Raw genomic sequence first — 15,053 nt, 5'->3', positions numbered from 1 at the left:
GTTTGTTTGTACTGCGTTTCACTCGAGCAAATATCGTGTCAAGTTCAAGCACTATATCCAGTTCCATTGGAGACTGAAGATGTCTAAATAGATGGTTGTGGTCAAAATTCATACCTTTATATTCAACTCTTCCATGTTTGTATATTCATTTCTGTCTATCTACCTATCTATCTATCATTATATACATACATACATAAAAATATTATATATACATATATATATATATATATATATATATATATATATATATATATATATATATATATATATATATATATATATATGTGAGTGTGTGTTCACATGTGTATATACGTCTTTGAGCGTATCGCATTAACATACGTTTTCAGGGAGATCATATTTCCATAGAGGATCTGTATGATATGTATAATGGCCACCGATGCCGTAACTCAGAACCTGGAAAAGAGAAAAGAGAAAGAAATGGAATTTAAGCGGAGACATAATGATTATGAAAACAGAATACGTGCTTATGGACAAAGCCCCCAAAAAAAGACCACTAACCTGTTAAGCAAGTATCCAAAGATGTTAAACAAAGAGAAAAATATAGGAAAGTGATACAGAGTAGCTTCTGTTAAAACTTAAAACGCACTTGATTTTAATATGTATGTGTTATATACATACATACATACATACATACATACATACAGTACATACATACATACATACAAGAACACACAACACACACACACACACACACATATATATATATATATATATATATATATATATATATATGTGTGTGTGTGTGTGTGTGTGTGTGTGTGTGTGTGTGTGTGTGTGCGTGGGTATGTATGTATGCCCTGCTGATAACTAGAATAAATCATGGCTCTGTTGCACTGGATTTTAAAGTCTCTCCCAAACTTAACTGGTAGGACTGCCCCATGGCTTTACAATATAGGAAATAATGGACCTCTTGGACTGTGGGTACTTTTTTTTTGTGGCTTCTCGTAGAATGTACTGCAGATGCTGATGTTCTGCCGAAATGAGTAACATATACGGACTTGAAAGAAGGAAGTACTAAAGGTGATAGTAGAGGTTCTTTACTGAAAAGCGTTGGTGCTGGGAATTCTCCACTCAACCCACTTTTGTTGAGAAATGAAGATCATGAGAGGCTTCAGATACTCAGGCAACAGATGAACATTCTAGCAAAGGTGAAACAAAATATTTGAAGCATGTGGTATTAATGCTGCAACCTACTTCGAAGAAGAAAGCCGCATGAGCAATATCTAGTTTTCTAACAGTGAGTTCTAAGTATAAAAATCATGAGGTACGGTGTTCTCTAAGCACTGTGAATTACTGAGATTGGCAAGTCAGTGATGTCTTCGTTATGCTGGACATTATCGTCATTACTCACTGACTAAATCACTTACTGCTCTATTTCAAATATTCCTTCAGTCCTGAAGCTTTATAATAGAAGAGAGCAAAAGCTATACCCTCAGCATACTGCATCAACTCATTTTCATAGCCAACAATCATGTCGTTAGAAAACACTAGAAACTACAAGGTTTCCAGATTGCTACCGTAGGGAACACCAGACCTCACATGTATTTCACATTTCAACCATCATCTACTGCTGGCCCGTAAAATGCAAACGATACCAAGTATATGTGCCCAACATACCAGTTACAATACTCTTATACAGATCCTTTATAGAGTGATGAGGCTTTAATGAACTAATACGAAATCATACCATAGACCTACAAGGGTGTCAAAAGTACGCTATTGAATCTTGTAAGTATACTGGCTGTTGCCGAGTAATTTCCTGAATTCTAACTACCTTGCAGGAGCTGCATAAAGATTAATTTTTAGTAAAGCCAGATAGTACCAACGGAGTGGAGAGTGGGCTGTAATTTTAGAATCATCAGTTATGTAAAACCTTTTGGAACAGACACAATATCACAAAATTTCCATTCATTAGATAAATTACCATTTTATAACGGTAGAAAACGGGTAATGAGTTTAGGAGAAATTAACCTCATTATTTGCTTAAAAATGGACTGTCTCAGATATTTATGAACTTTTCAATCTATTTAATCTGAAAAGAAAATGTGAGACCTGGCTTTAAATACAGGAATCAAGAAGAGCATTAACAGGAAACAGTTGAGCCTGAAGAGCCCCGTGAAGTTAATCAGTTTTGTCCTTAGGGCTGGTCTTACTTCTTATATTAGATCATTCCATGTGGATAATAAATGATAAAAGATCTTATTAAGTTTACCAAATAAGGGGATAATTTATTGCTTTCAGGCTGGTTTCCATAGTAGTATAATAATTTCTCTCGTAAAGTATCAAACGTCAGAAAAGGTATCGCAGTTCCTATGTATTTGAAACTACAATTTCAAAAACGCAACTTATATTTGGTCAGCAACACAGTACACAAAGAAATGAATTTATATTTTGAATATCACATTGTCATTCAATAAATAAATTTAACAAATGACTTTGTCACTATTATAGAAATTTAATTTGTCTGGCAATGATGTGTAACGTTTCCTGTGCTAATTTGGTAGAGTGGTGGACTTTGATGAAAGGGAGAGCTAATTCCATACTGCCCAATAGCAAGGAAATAATACCCTCAAGGCTTAGAAAGTTACTCTGTATTTGTTGAGTCAGACTCCAAAGCTAGATAAGAAACGAAGGGCCGAGTGCAGAGTTGACTGTTCCTACCTATCAAAAACATATAAGCGTTACAAAGACATGCAATGAAACTTGACATTCTGGTATTACTCTGTATTTGTTGAGTCAGACTCCAAAGCTAGATAAGAAACGAAGGGCAGAGTGCAGAGTTGACTGTTCCTACCTATCAAAAACATACAAGTGTTACAAAGACATGCAATGAAACTTGACATTCTGGTACATAGTCGGCTGAAAATAAGGTTTTACCCCCAAAAAATTACTACAAAAGTTTTTTCAACTGGTTATTGTAGCATCAGGTGTGCTTAACAACATATCAAACGTCTACCACAGTCTGACTATGCAAAAGGTCTTATTTTCAAGATGGTATCTATAGTAGCCCTTAAATAATTAAAATGCCCGTTACTCTTCATTATTCAAACTAGTTAAGTAATGCTGGTGCCTAAGACATTTTGGGGATCTGGGAGCCCGATTAGCATATCTGCACTATATTGAAGTGAATCTATACTCACAAAATCCAAGATAGCGGACCAATATGGTCACCATACTATGAAAATCTCCAGTACTCACTCTAATTTATTTTATACAAGTAAATTTGGTGTCTAAACACCTGTTTTGGTAATTTGGGAATCCAGACAGCATATCTGGATTACAGTATACTGAAGTAGGTCTAATTATATATATATATATATATATATATATATATATATATATATATATATATATATATATATATATATATATATATATATATATATATATATATATACATATATATATATATATATATATATATATATATATATATATATATATATATATATATATATATATATATATACAAAAATTTAATATGGAGGATCAAATGTCTCCCAAACAAAACAAAACAAAAATAATAGCTTATTTTATCTCATTTTACACAGGTAAATTTACTGTCTAAGCCCCTGTTTTGGGAATCTAGGAATCAATTAAATTTACTCAAATCACAGTACATTTCAATTTTTACATATGTAGAAAATCTCAGATGGAGGACCAATATGGCTGCCAAACTACAAAAAATCATTATTAATCATTTCAACTCAATTTACAGAAGTAAACTTGCTTTCTAAACCCGTGTTTAGGGGATATCTGTCTAAACCCATGCTTTGGGGCTGTGGTAATCCAATTAGCAAAATGCTGCAAAATAATGAAAATTCCCATTACTCATTTCAATTTATTTTACCCAAGAAAATTTGGTGTCTAAATCCCTTTTTGGGAATCTGGAAATCAAACCAACTTATCTGAATAACAGTGCATTGAAGTGATTATATTTTTCAATGTCTAAGATGGGGGGCCAATAAGGCCACCAAACTTAGTGTAGTAATTACTGGTAAAATGTTATCATAAATCCTATATTATAAATTTGTGAAAAACCAAGTTTACAAATATTCATTGTCGCTTTCTTCTTCCTGTAAAGCTTGATTGTGTGGATTCTCACAGTTCTCAACTTGACATGACCCACAAGCAGGTGTACATGGTAGTTCATAGCCTTTGCACTGCAATGCGTTTGACAGGCAGTATTGCAATTACGGTGGACCATCTGAAGGAGGCTTTCAGGCAGCAGTTTTCTTGCTCATAACTGGCAGAAACTGATTGTCCTCCAGTTTCCATCCCAAATCCACTATATTCATGTCACTTTTGTTTCCAGTCTACACCATGATCTGGTAATACACTCTAAAGCTATGATATTTTTTCGAGGGCCTGGTGGTTGAGAGGCATTCTGGGGTAACAAATGACTTGAAAGAGATATGCCATTGCCTTGCCCCCAAGGTCCTCTATGACACTGTTAGCTTGATTTGGGAGCAGAAATGCATTTGCACATGTCTGAATGGTTGATTCGCCATTCACAAGTTTCTGAAACGATGATTGTTTTACCAACACTGAAAACGCGGCAGGTTGTGTCACATTCTGTGAAAGTGTGGGTAAAAAGCAACTAAGAACACATTTCACTAATATTATAAACCTTAGGAACTGTAGACGTGTCGGAACGAAAACAGAGGCCCTTATTGCTTACCTCAGCATAGTAGAGGAGAAGATTGGGCAAGTCTGTATCCTCAAACACAGCATCCGTATTGAAGTTGATGGTCGGGTGGGTCTTTTTTCCCCTGCCACTGATGTGTATTGTCCTTAATGGAAGGACCACTTTAGCTATCAAAAACTATGATTGCTTTTCCATAATGACGTATGGTAAAGTCAACATACACTAATTTTTGTGCACTAGCACCATAACTGTCACCACGATGGATCAGTGAGCCACCATCAAGTACATAAAGTTCAGTAGATGGAATAAAATCCACAACAGCTTCCTTTGACTTTTTGCTTGAATGTTCAGCAGTTGCATGAGCTAGTTGGGGCTTGTCAGCTTTATGGAAAATTTATTTGGCTTCAAATAGAGCTGTAGGGAATGGGCTGAGCTCATAACTCAACATCTTTCAGTGAAAGTTCTTGGGTTTTTGACAGAACCAGAAACCTTCGAAACAGCAAAGCAGGATCAATAGTTCGGCCTTGCCCAAGTTTAACAGTGGATTCACCTGTGAGGGTTTTGCTCGAACTTTCTGTTTGAATGAGATCCCAAAAACAGGTTTTCCAGTCATTTTTTCAATAATCTCATTCCCAACAATCTCAAACTCATGAACATTCACATCTTCTTCAGCAACTACACCAGTAATGATGTTTCTCAAAGATGGGTCTGGAGAAAACAGTTTGCATGCAGAGAGTTTTTCCTTTATCTTTTCCAGGTCTGAGTGATCTTGCTTTATCCTTGCTTCTGCTGATTCTCGATGTTGTTCATTTGTTGTGTAGTTCAGGCCATTGAATTCCTGCATGGCACTATTGTAAGCATTTCTTAGGTTATTGCACTTCCATGAGTTAAGCCTCCTCTACCCCTTACGGACCTCATCAGTGTCTGCTCAATCACAAGGTCAGAGCTAAGACCTGCCCAGCATTGGTTGCTGCAGCGGATCACATGAAAACCCCTAGAAAATTTGTCATATACATCAGTATGTCTAATCTTGAGTTGGGACATTTCTTGGACATAGAAGTATGCAGATTTCAGGTAGTTGCGGTGTCCAGCAGCAGTAAAATTTTGGCAGGCAATCTGATACCGCACTTAAGTGCATCATCCAAGATCCTGTGCGATCACTCTGATCATCGTTCTTGCAGCTTGAAGCATTCTCTGATAGTTTATCCATAGCTGGCTGGTTTTTGACCTTGTGCTAAGTTCTGCCTTCTTTGTATCAGTCATGTCTTGATCTGGATTAACATTTGATGTTACAACACTCTCCAAAATAATTTATTTTTTCACTTGAGATGAGGATATTTCTTCCACCTGATCTACCATTGACTCAAACTGTGGATTATCCTTTACCATACCCGACACATCAGGTTATTGAGACATCTGTCCACCAAAAGATGTCCACGAATAATAAAGGTCATCAGTAAATATTGTCGTTAAATGAATAAAACATTCGAAAGTAAAGATAATTTTTTAAAGAAGTCGGTAAATATTGTTGATAAACAGTTACAAAAGCAAATTGTATCTTAAATCTGACTATTATGTTATCATATAACATTTATAAAAAAAAAAAAATAGGTTCCCAGACCACCAAAACATAGGGTTAAACAACAAAATTACTACTCTGGGATGGATAATTAAGGAGCAATAGGTATTTTGGCGATTTTGGGACTAATTGACGCCCTCTTGAAAATAAGACCTTTTGCATGGTCAGATTGTGGTAGACTTTTGATGTTATTAAGCACACCTAATACTAAACTAAACGTTGAGGAACCTTTTGTAGCAAATTTTTTTTGGGGTCAGGTGCTTTTTTTCATAAAAGCAGCTGACTAACAATCAAATTCATAATAAAAAGTCAATTGTAAAGATAACCTAAAAAAAAGAACCCTCTAATAAAGTTTGTCTCCCTTTATGACATGAAGCATTATCCCCAATTCAAAAATTATTGCAATAAATTATTATCTAATTCTCTAATTTAGTGAAATAAATTTTTGCAATTACCTCGTCTGGTATCTTACCTGTAACGGTTCCCCAGCATACAAGCCACCTTCATCCTCAAAGACAAGTAGTCCAGTGATGGCTGAAATACGCTTGGCTATCGCTGGAAAGTACGAGTGACTTGTGTTTACCAACCAAGCCGTCTGGGAGACCCGCAGCTCTACTGCACCAGTGTGTGATAAAACACCCGACCTCGCTAACTGTAAATTATGACATCCACAAGGCTCCATTTTAAATAACCTATTATGTTTGTATATACACACACACACACACACATATATACAGTATATATATATATATATATATATATATATATATATATATATATATATATATATATATATATATATATATATATATATATATATATATAATAGCCACAATATTCTCTTAACTTCTCCTTTCCTCGCACCTTTATAATAGATTTGTTACTATAAAGATTACATCCAAATGAAGAACAAGCAAGGAATTCCGGACACCCGTGGTGATATTCGATCACACAGACACACGATGGACTAAGGTCAAGTTAAGCTAGATTATTTCAGTTCATACATACATAAATAAACATATCTGAAATTCAGATCTATTTTCATAGAGATGGAACAGAACAGTCCTCACCATCGTGGCACAATTGTTTTATATTGCCGTTTATGTTGAGAGAGAGAGAGAGAGAGAGAGAGAGAGAGAGAGAGAGAGAGAGAGAGAGAGAGAGATGGGGGGGAGTGAGAAAGAGAGTATTGGTTGTCATTCAGAGTTTTCCTGGGTAGTACCGGGTTGTCAGCTAGTGTATATATATATATATATATATATATATATATATATATATATATATATATATATATATATATATATATATATATATATATATATATAACTATATATATATATATATATATATATATATATATATATATATATATATATATATATATATATATATATATATATATATATATATATATGTGTGTGTGTGTGTGTGTGTGTGTGTGTGTGTAGAATCTACTGGTCACATGTGTAATTGTAATAGCCACTATACCCTCTTAACTTTTCGAATTCTTCAATGCTTTTTGGATACGCTTGTCACTACAAAGCCTAAGATCCACGTGGATCTTAGGGCTTTAGCATTGTGACTATTACAATTACATATATATATATATATATATATATATATATATATATATATATATATATATATATATATATATATATATATATATGTGTGTGTGTGTGTGTGTGTGTGTATGTGTGTGTGTATAAGAGTGAAACATGAGTATATGCAAATATTTCCAAAATGGAAAGAATAAGTAATTTTGAGAAGAAAATGTTTTATAAAGATATGCATTGTAAGGCTTCGTTTAACAGTGAGGGAAAATTTAAAATAACCATTTATCATTAGCACTGCTCTCAGGTGAGTAAGATGGTGTATGGGATGTCGGAGTAGTGGGGGATGGGGGTGGTAAAGAAAGAGGATGGAGCTTTTAAGCCGATGTGAATAAAATACCTCCCAATCAAACGTATTTTCTAGATATTATACAAAAAATGTATGCATCATTGAAACCCTCTCCACCCTACCGGTGGTATTCATTGGACACTGATAAAAAAAAGAAAAGAAAACTAGCCTAACTGAATCTCCCCTCCATCAAAAGGCTTATTCATTAGACCTCTATCAAAGACTTAAAATGTATTATTAAAAATGTCTCACTCTCGATCAAAAGCATTTATCTGACACCATTCATAGGCATAGGCCTAATCATGACTCCTGATTCAACCATTCTGTGACGAGGCAGCAGGACAGACTGCACTAGAATTCAGCAATCATAAATAAATGTTGCCTAGCAACCTTTACACTACTTACTTGATATGTAAAGCCATATGGTACTGCTGTAAACTAATAATTCAAATTAGATTATTTGCAAGAAAAAAAAATAATTAAAAGAGGAGCAATCCACTTGACTCATTCACTTTACACACACACACACACACACGCACACACACGCACATACACCATTCCCCATCCCAGGCTACTCCGACCTTCCATTAACAACCCCCCTCGCCTAGGAGCAGAGTTAATCATGAACAGTTATTTTAGAATTTCCCTCACCAACAAATGAAGCCTTAAAATGTAAATCTTTATAGCACATTTTCTGCTAAGAATTACTCTTTCCTTTCATTTCCCGAAATACTCGCCTAAACTTGTGTTAGACCCTGTATATACATACATACATATATAAATATATATACATATATCTGATATATATATATATATATATATATATATATATATATATATATGGCGCGGGTTATATATATATATATATATATATATATTTATATATATACATATACATATATGTGTATATATATATGTGTGTGTGTGTATGCATGCATGTAAAGCAGGAGAGTTGAGCTGTTACTTGGCAAAAGAAGAATTACTAAAACTTGTAAGGGAGACTGGCTCAGACTGAGGCCCGAAAGTAAATGTATATAACTGAACAGCGTTGCCATAAACCGTACCTGAGACTTTGCACGGTCCTTGATAGCTTGACCTTCCTTGTCTGAGATCACATCGTAGAAGACGTACATCTCAGGATCGTGGTGTACGTGCTCGACCTTGATGGGTCGGAGAATCAGGTACGGTGATCCTCGAGATGATATGTAGCACTTGAGGTTGACTGCCGACTCGTTAGTCTGTTGAAAACAATCGATTCTTTCAGGCACCGGATTCTAAATAGGTCACTTGGAAAGGTTTGCCTTTATACAGTGAACTGACAATAAACCTCATTGCTTATTGTCCCATTCCAAATCAATCATTTGCCCGGTCTAAACAAACTTACAACAATAATCACTCTGGAAATTATTTCCTCTTTCACAAAAGATGAAGTGATTTCTATTGTACACGCTTTTCGTCACAACACAGAAAAAATGAATTGGACTTCTTTACTGAGGCTTATTAACCAAATAACTTCCGTATCTATATTTTGTATGAGGAAATTGGCTGCTCTCTCTCTCTCTCTCTCTCTCTCTCTCTCTCTCTCTCTCTCTCTCTCTCTCTCTCTCTCTCTCTCCTTACATGTATTTGTTTATGAAGCAAACATTTCTCCAGGAATTCATGAAAACGTGATTTTCGTGCTCATATCAAATTTTCCCGTTCCTCAGGAATACTTTATGAATAAGTTGTTTTAACTGATATAAGCTTTCTTTTCGTGCTCTTTATCGAAGGTTCATTATGCAGCTAATATTGAGGTGAATTTATATTTTAATAATCTCTTGGCAAAACCAAACATAGAGACTATATGAGAGGATTGAAGATATCCTAAGAAATTAAGTTTTTATTTGCAAAATGACGCTGAACATGGCTTCTAAGATATCGTTGTAGTGATATGGAAATTTCATGAAGGATTTTATCATAAGAAAGTAAGAAGTCCAAATTCACCTCGATTTTATGAGAAGCCCGTCAGCTCTCGGTGATTTTTTGCTAAAACTTTTCTGCATTAGAAGGAAGGCTTATATTATGATTTAATATACTGTGTTGTCAGGGATAATGTATTTCCAAGAGGTCGTTCACGCAACCAGGTGTCTGACTGATCAGTGGATAGTTCCACTTATTTGGCGATGATGCGGTAATATTCCGTAACGAATGGTTGATGTTGGGATCATATTAGCCTTTAATTCGAATACTTCTTAGAATGTTTGATAATTTACAAAACACTAGTATGGTGCTTCATTTACAATAAACTCTTTCAGATATTTTATCGCTACGTTTACTGTAATAATAAATTGTAGTGTCTTATGTTACCGAAGCAGAACTTTTATCCAATGTTATGATTAACATGTGATGAAAGTTCGGTTGAGAAAATAACATTATCATACCACTAAGGAAAAAGTCCTCCTGCTTACAACCTAATAATTCATATCCAATGATAAAGAAATCTTCAAAATATAAAAAAGGCTTTACCTGCGTATACTAGACATAAAACTAGAATTGAGTAAACGTGAAAGTATTTGGAAGGGAAACGAGGCTGTAAAGTTTCCTCACCAACAGAGAATTTCCGCGACACAAGGAAAAGTATTCAGTGTCCCTGGGAACCTGCAATGGATGCCGGGAGATCGGGTGAGGGAAGAACTTGGGGTCAAGTGGGGAATGTTTCTCATCATGCTGAAAAGAGGTCAGTCAAAATTGTAATGAAATATTTCGAGGATGTACATAAAATCTTTGAACGAAAGTTCTAAAGAAATTCATAAAGTTTCTGAATAAGTGCTATACAAGAAATTTATAATATTCCTGAATTAATCATTTAAAGAAATGCATAAATGCTATAAAGAAATGTATAAAATTCCTGAATAAATGCTTAAAGGGAAATAAATAAAATATCCGAGAAAATAATTGAAAGAAATTTATAAATCTGCATAAAAGATATAAATAAACAATATATTTCTGAATGAATTTTTTTTAATGCATAGAATTCCTATTAAATGGTATAAAAAGGAATAACTGTCATGGTAAAAATTTTTTTAAGTGTAGAAAATTTCTAGATCAGTGCTATAGAAAAGATAAAATGTCCGAGCAAATGCTCGCAGAAATGTATAAAATTTCCAGATGAATGCTATAAAAAATGACTAAAATTTCCTAGCAAATGATTTAAAAGAATTGGATAAAATTTCTTGGTAAAAGCTATAAAAATAGGATAAAACGGCAGAGCAAATTTTAAAAAATTTTATAAAATTTCTTCTAGACGCCATGAACAGGGCAAAATGTCCGAGTAAATATTTTAAAGAAATGTATAGGATTTCTAAATAAATACTATAACATGGATACAATGTCCGGGAAAATGCTTTAAAAAATGTATAAAATTTCTGGAAAAATATATAAAAAAAGGATAAAATGTCCTGGCAAATGTTTTAAATAAAGGCATAGAATTTCTAGATAAATACTTTAAAAGAGGATAAAATGTCCGAGAAAATAAAATAAATAAATTTATAAAATTTCCAGAAAAATACTATAAAAAAGGATAAAATGTCCAAGCAAATGGTTTAAAGAGATGTACAAATTTTCTAGATAAATGACGTAAAAAACGACAAATTCTGCAAATAAATGATCCAAAGAAATGTATAAAATTTCTGGATAAATGCCTTAGAAAACGATAAAATGTCCACCTAAATGCTTTAGAGAAATGTATGAAATATTTAAATAAATGCTATAAAAGGGAAAGAATATCCGAGTAAATGCTTTAAAGGAATTTACACAATTATTAAACAGATGCTATAAAAAAAAAGATAAAATGTCCAAGTAATGCTTGAAAAAATGTATAGAATTTCTGGATAGATGCTAAGAAAAAAGACAAAATGTCCGAGTAATGCTCTAAAGAAATATATAAAACCTCTAAATAAATGCCATGAAAAAAAGACAAATGTCCAAAGTAAATGCTTTAAAGAAATATACAAAACCTCTAGATAAATGCTATGAAAAATAGACAAAATGTCCGAGTAAATGCTTTAAAGGAATGTACCTATAGAATATCTAGATAGATGCTATAACAAAAAGGATAAAATGTCCAAGTAAATGCTTTAAAGAAATGTATAAAATTTCAAGATGTATGCTATTTTAAAAAGGACAAAGATTCCGAGTAAATGCTTGAAAGAAATTCATAAAATTTCTAGATAAATGCTATAAGAAGGACAAAATACCTGAGTAAATGCTCTAAAGAAATGCACGAAATTTTTAGATAAATGCCATAAAAAAATGATAAAATGCATAGAATTTCTAGAGAGACGCTATCTACAAGAAACGATAAAACGTCAGAGTAAATGCTTTAAATAATTGTTTAAAATTTATAGGTAAATGCTATAAAAAAGGATAAAATGTCCGAGTAAATGCTTTAAAGAAATGTATAAAAGTTCTAGATAAATTTCATGAAAAAAAGGATAAAATGTTCGAGCAATTGCTTTAAAGAGATGTATACATTTTTTAATGAAGCCATAAAAAACAGAATTGCTGAACAAATGCTTCCAAGAAAATGTCCAAATCAATGCCTAAAAATGTACATAACTATGATTAATGCTATAATTAAATGGCTCAAGTGCTTTAAAGACAAGTATAATATTTTTGAAATGGACCAAATGTCCGAGTAAATGATGTGAACAAATGCGTAAAATTTCTGAATATAAAATGTCCGAATAGAAGCAATAAAGAAACTGATAAAAAATCTGAGTAAATGCTTGCAAGAACGGTATAAAATTTCTGTATAAATGCTTTAAAGCAATTCATTTCAAGAAATTATGATATACAGAATTTCTGAATGAATGCTTTGAAAGGTATATAAAATTTCTGAATAATGTTGTAGGGAGACGGAAGACAATGCTAAGTGAATGATGTTTCCATCGTATAAATGTGGGAAGTTCACAAATGAATATAACATTCGCAGTATTTTCCATCACTAAAACGTATGAGATTTCCTAGTTAAGGCCATATTTGATGAAAACTTTCGTTATGTAGACTTTGATTTCCATTGAAGGAAAATATCATTTTTAAAAACAAGGAAATTTTAAATTTCGTGCCCATTCCAAAGGAATTTTCTAATCTAGAATTGCAGGAAAATCTTGTATAAATATCACATTCAAGGTGAATATAAAAGAGCAGAAAATTCCAAGATAAATGTGACGATCAAGGTACATATCTGTTATATTGAAAAGTAAGACACACCTGAATAAAACTCATACTCATTACAAACATCTGTGACAGGTAATTGTGTTATTCAAGGTGAACAGATTATTGTCAAGACAAATCCAAAATAAAATCCACGTTGAGTGAAAATACATTTTTATGAAAATGTTGTGAATTCTGAAATGAACGCAGTATTTAAAAAGAATATCTGAAAAAGATAAAAAGACATTTCCCAAATAAATGGCCCATCTAAGTAAAATCATTTTTCTAATACTATTAAGATTTCAAAATAAATGTAACATTCAAGAGAAATCCCGAACAAACGTCAATTTGGATTCAATTTTTCTCTTAAAAATTCTGGAAATTCCCAAATGCACAACAAGGGCGTGGAAAATATTTCTTATAAAAATACCAGGTATATCTAAAAAAAAAAAAAATATATTAAAAATAAACATTTCAAAGTTCACAAGAAATTCCACAATGTAAAACTCAAGGAATATTCCTCTTGCAAGGCATTTTAAATCCACCCACCTCACCCCACCCCCAGCCACAAATACGATATTTGAGGCAAAGATCATATTTATGCAGAAAATTCTGATATTCAAGATAAATATAGATATACAAGAAATTCCTAAATAAATATCACACTCATGGAAAATGCTCAAGAAGTCATCATCAGAGACGCCAAGATAAATGTAACATTCAGAGAGTTGCCTCCTTAATATAACGGAAGGAGTATGACATTCGAGGTATAACTTCTATTAGAAAGGAAGACCTGTATCACCGCTAGCGCATTAGAGGCTACACTTCATATGAATCAGTAAATATTATCCAGTTCAGACTCTGAGTAGTCTAATTTGATGAAAAGAAATAAAACACTGAAGAGTACAAGGAATAATCTGCTATCTTAAAAATAATCTGAAAAAAAGAGACAATTCAGAGGTTCTCAGATACCAAATGCACTCATAAACTTGAAGGTTTTGCTACTCTTTTTTTTTTTTTTTTAATGACTCTTCACACTATGTATGCGCATCATCATTTTGTTTTCCATTAGTTCTTCAGTTTTTATTTCTTTATATTTCTATAATCCTTTTAGCTATTATCTCTACAATAATAATAATAATAGGATTACCTCTTTAGCCACAGGAGCTTTAAGATCATCAATGAGTCCTTTCATATCTGGAGTAGTGGCAATTGCTCCTGCGTAAATGTACCATTGCCATGCATTAACGTACTGACCCTCATAGTAGCTCTCGTTGGCAATTCTTATACAGTCGTAAACGCTAAGGACTAAGACAAGCAAAGAAAGGAAAATATTAGTACAATTTTTGAGACTGACAGGGTAACTGTATCACATTGTCTTGGTGTGTGTGTGTGTGTGTATATATATATATATATATATATATATATATATATATATATATATATATATATATATATATATATATATATATATATAGGCATATATAGCAGGGTCCATAAAACGCATCAAAAAGGCCATAATTTATTCATCAGAGACGTTTCGCACATGTACTATGTGCATCTTCAATCTGCCAATATAACAAATTTCGTTAAAATTTACAAAAACATTTTAAAAGATAAGGTTAAGAGAAAAAGTTATTTACAAAAATTAAAATTAACTTGAAACGTATACAGTAAAAGAAACCAGTACTCAACAAACCATTCAAAGGA

At 32.9% G+C, this 15,053-nt stretch overlaps 1 protein-coding gene across 1 annotated transcript in view; it reads right to left on the bottom strand.

The window, feature by feature from the left end:
- LOC136845479 (prolyl 4-hydroxylase subunit alpha-1-like) overlaps window positions 1–15,053 on the bottom strand; it is a 41,352-nt gene that overhangs the window by 5,586 nt on the left and 20,713 nt on the right. Inside the window, 6 exon segments of the mRNA XM_067115652.1 lie at window positions 340–414; window positions 6,721–6,900; window positions 9,215–9,388; window positions 10,737–10,856; window positions 14,494–14,651; window positions 14,890–14,911. Of these exon segments, the coding sequence (XP_066971753.1) occupies window positions 340–414; window positions 6,721–6,900; window positions 9,215–9,388; window positions 10,737–10,856; window positions 14,494–14,651; window positions 14,890–14,911 (729 nt within the window).

Source organism: Macrobrachium rosenbergii, chromosome 14 (assembly GCF_040412425.1).
Source record: "Macrobrachium rosenbergii isolate ZJJX-2024 chromosome 14, ASM4041242v1, whole genome shotgun sequence".
NCBI lineage: Eukaryota > Metazoa > Arthropoda > Malacostraca > Decapoda > Palaemonidae > Macrobrachium > Macrobrachium rosenbergii.
Note: the sequence above shows the minus strand (reverse complement) of the source record. Positions and strands in the feature narration are given on the sequence as shown.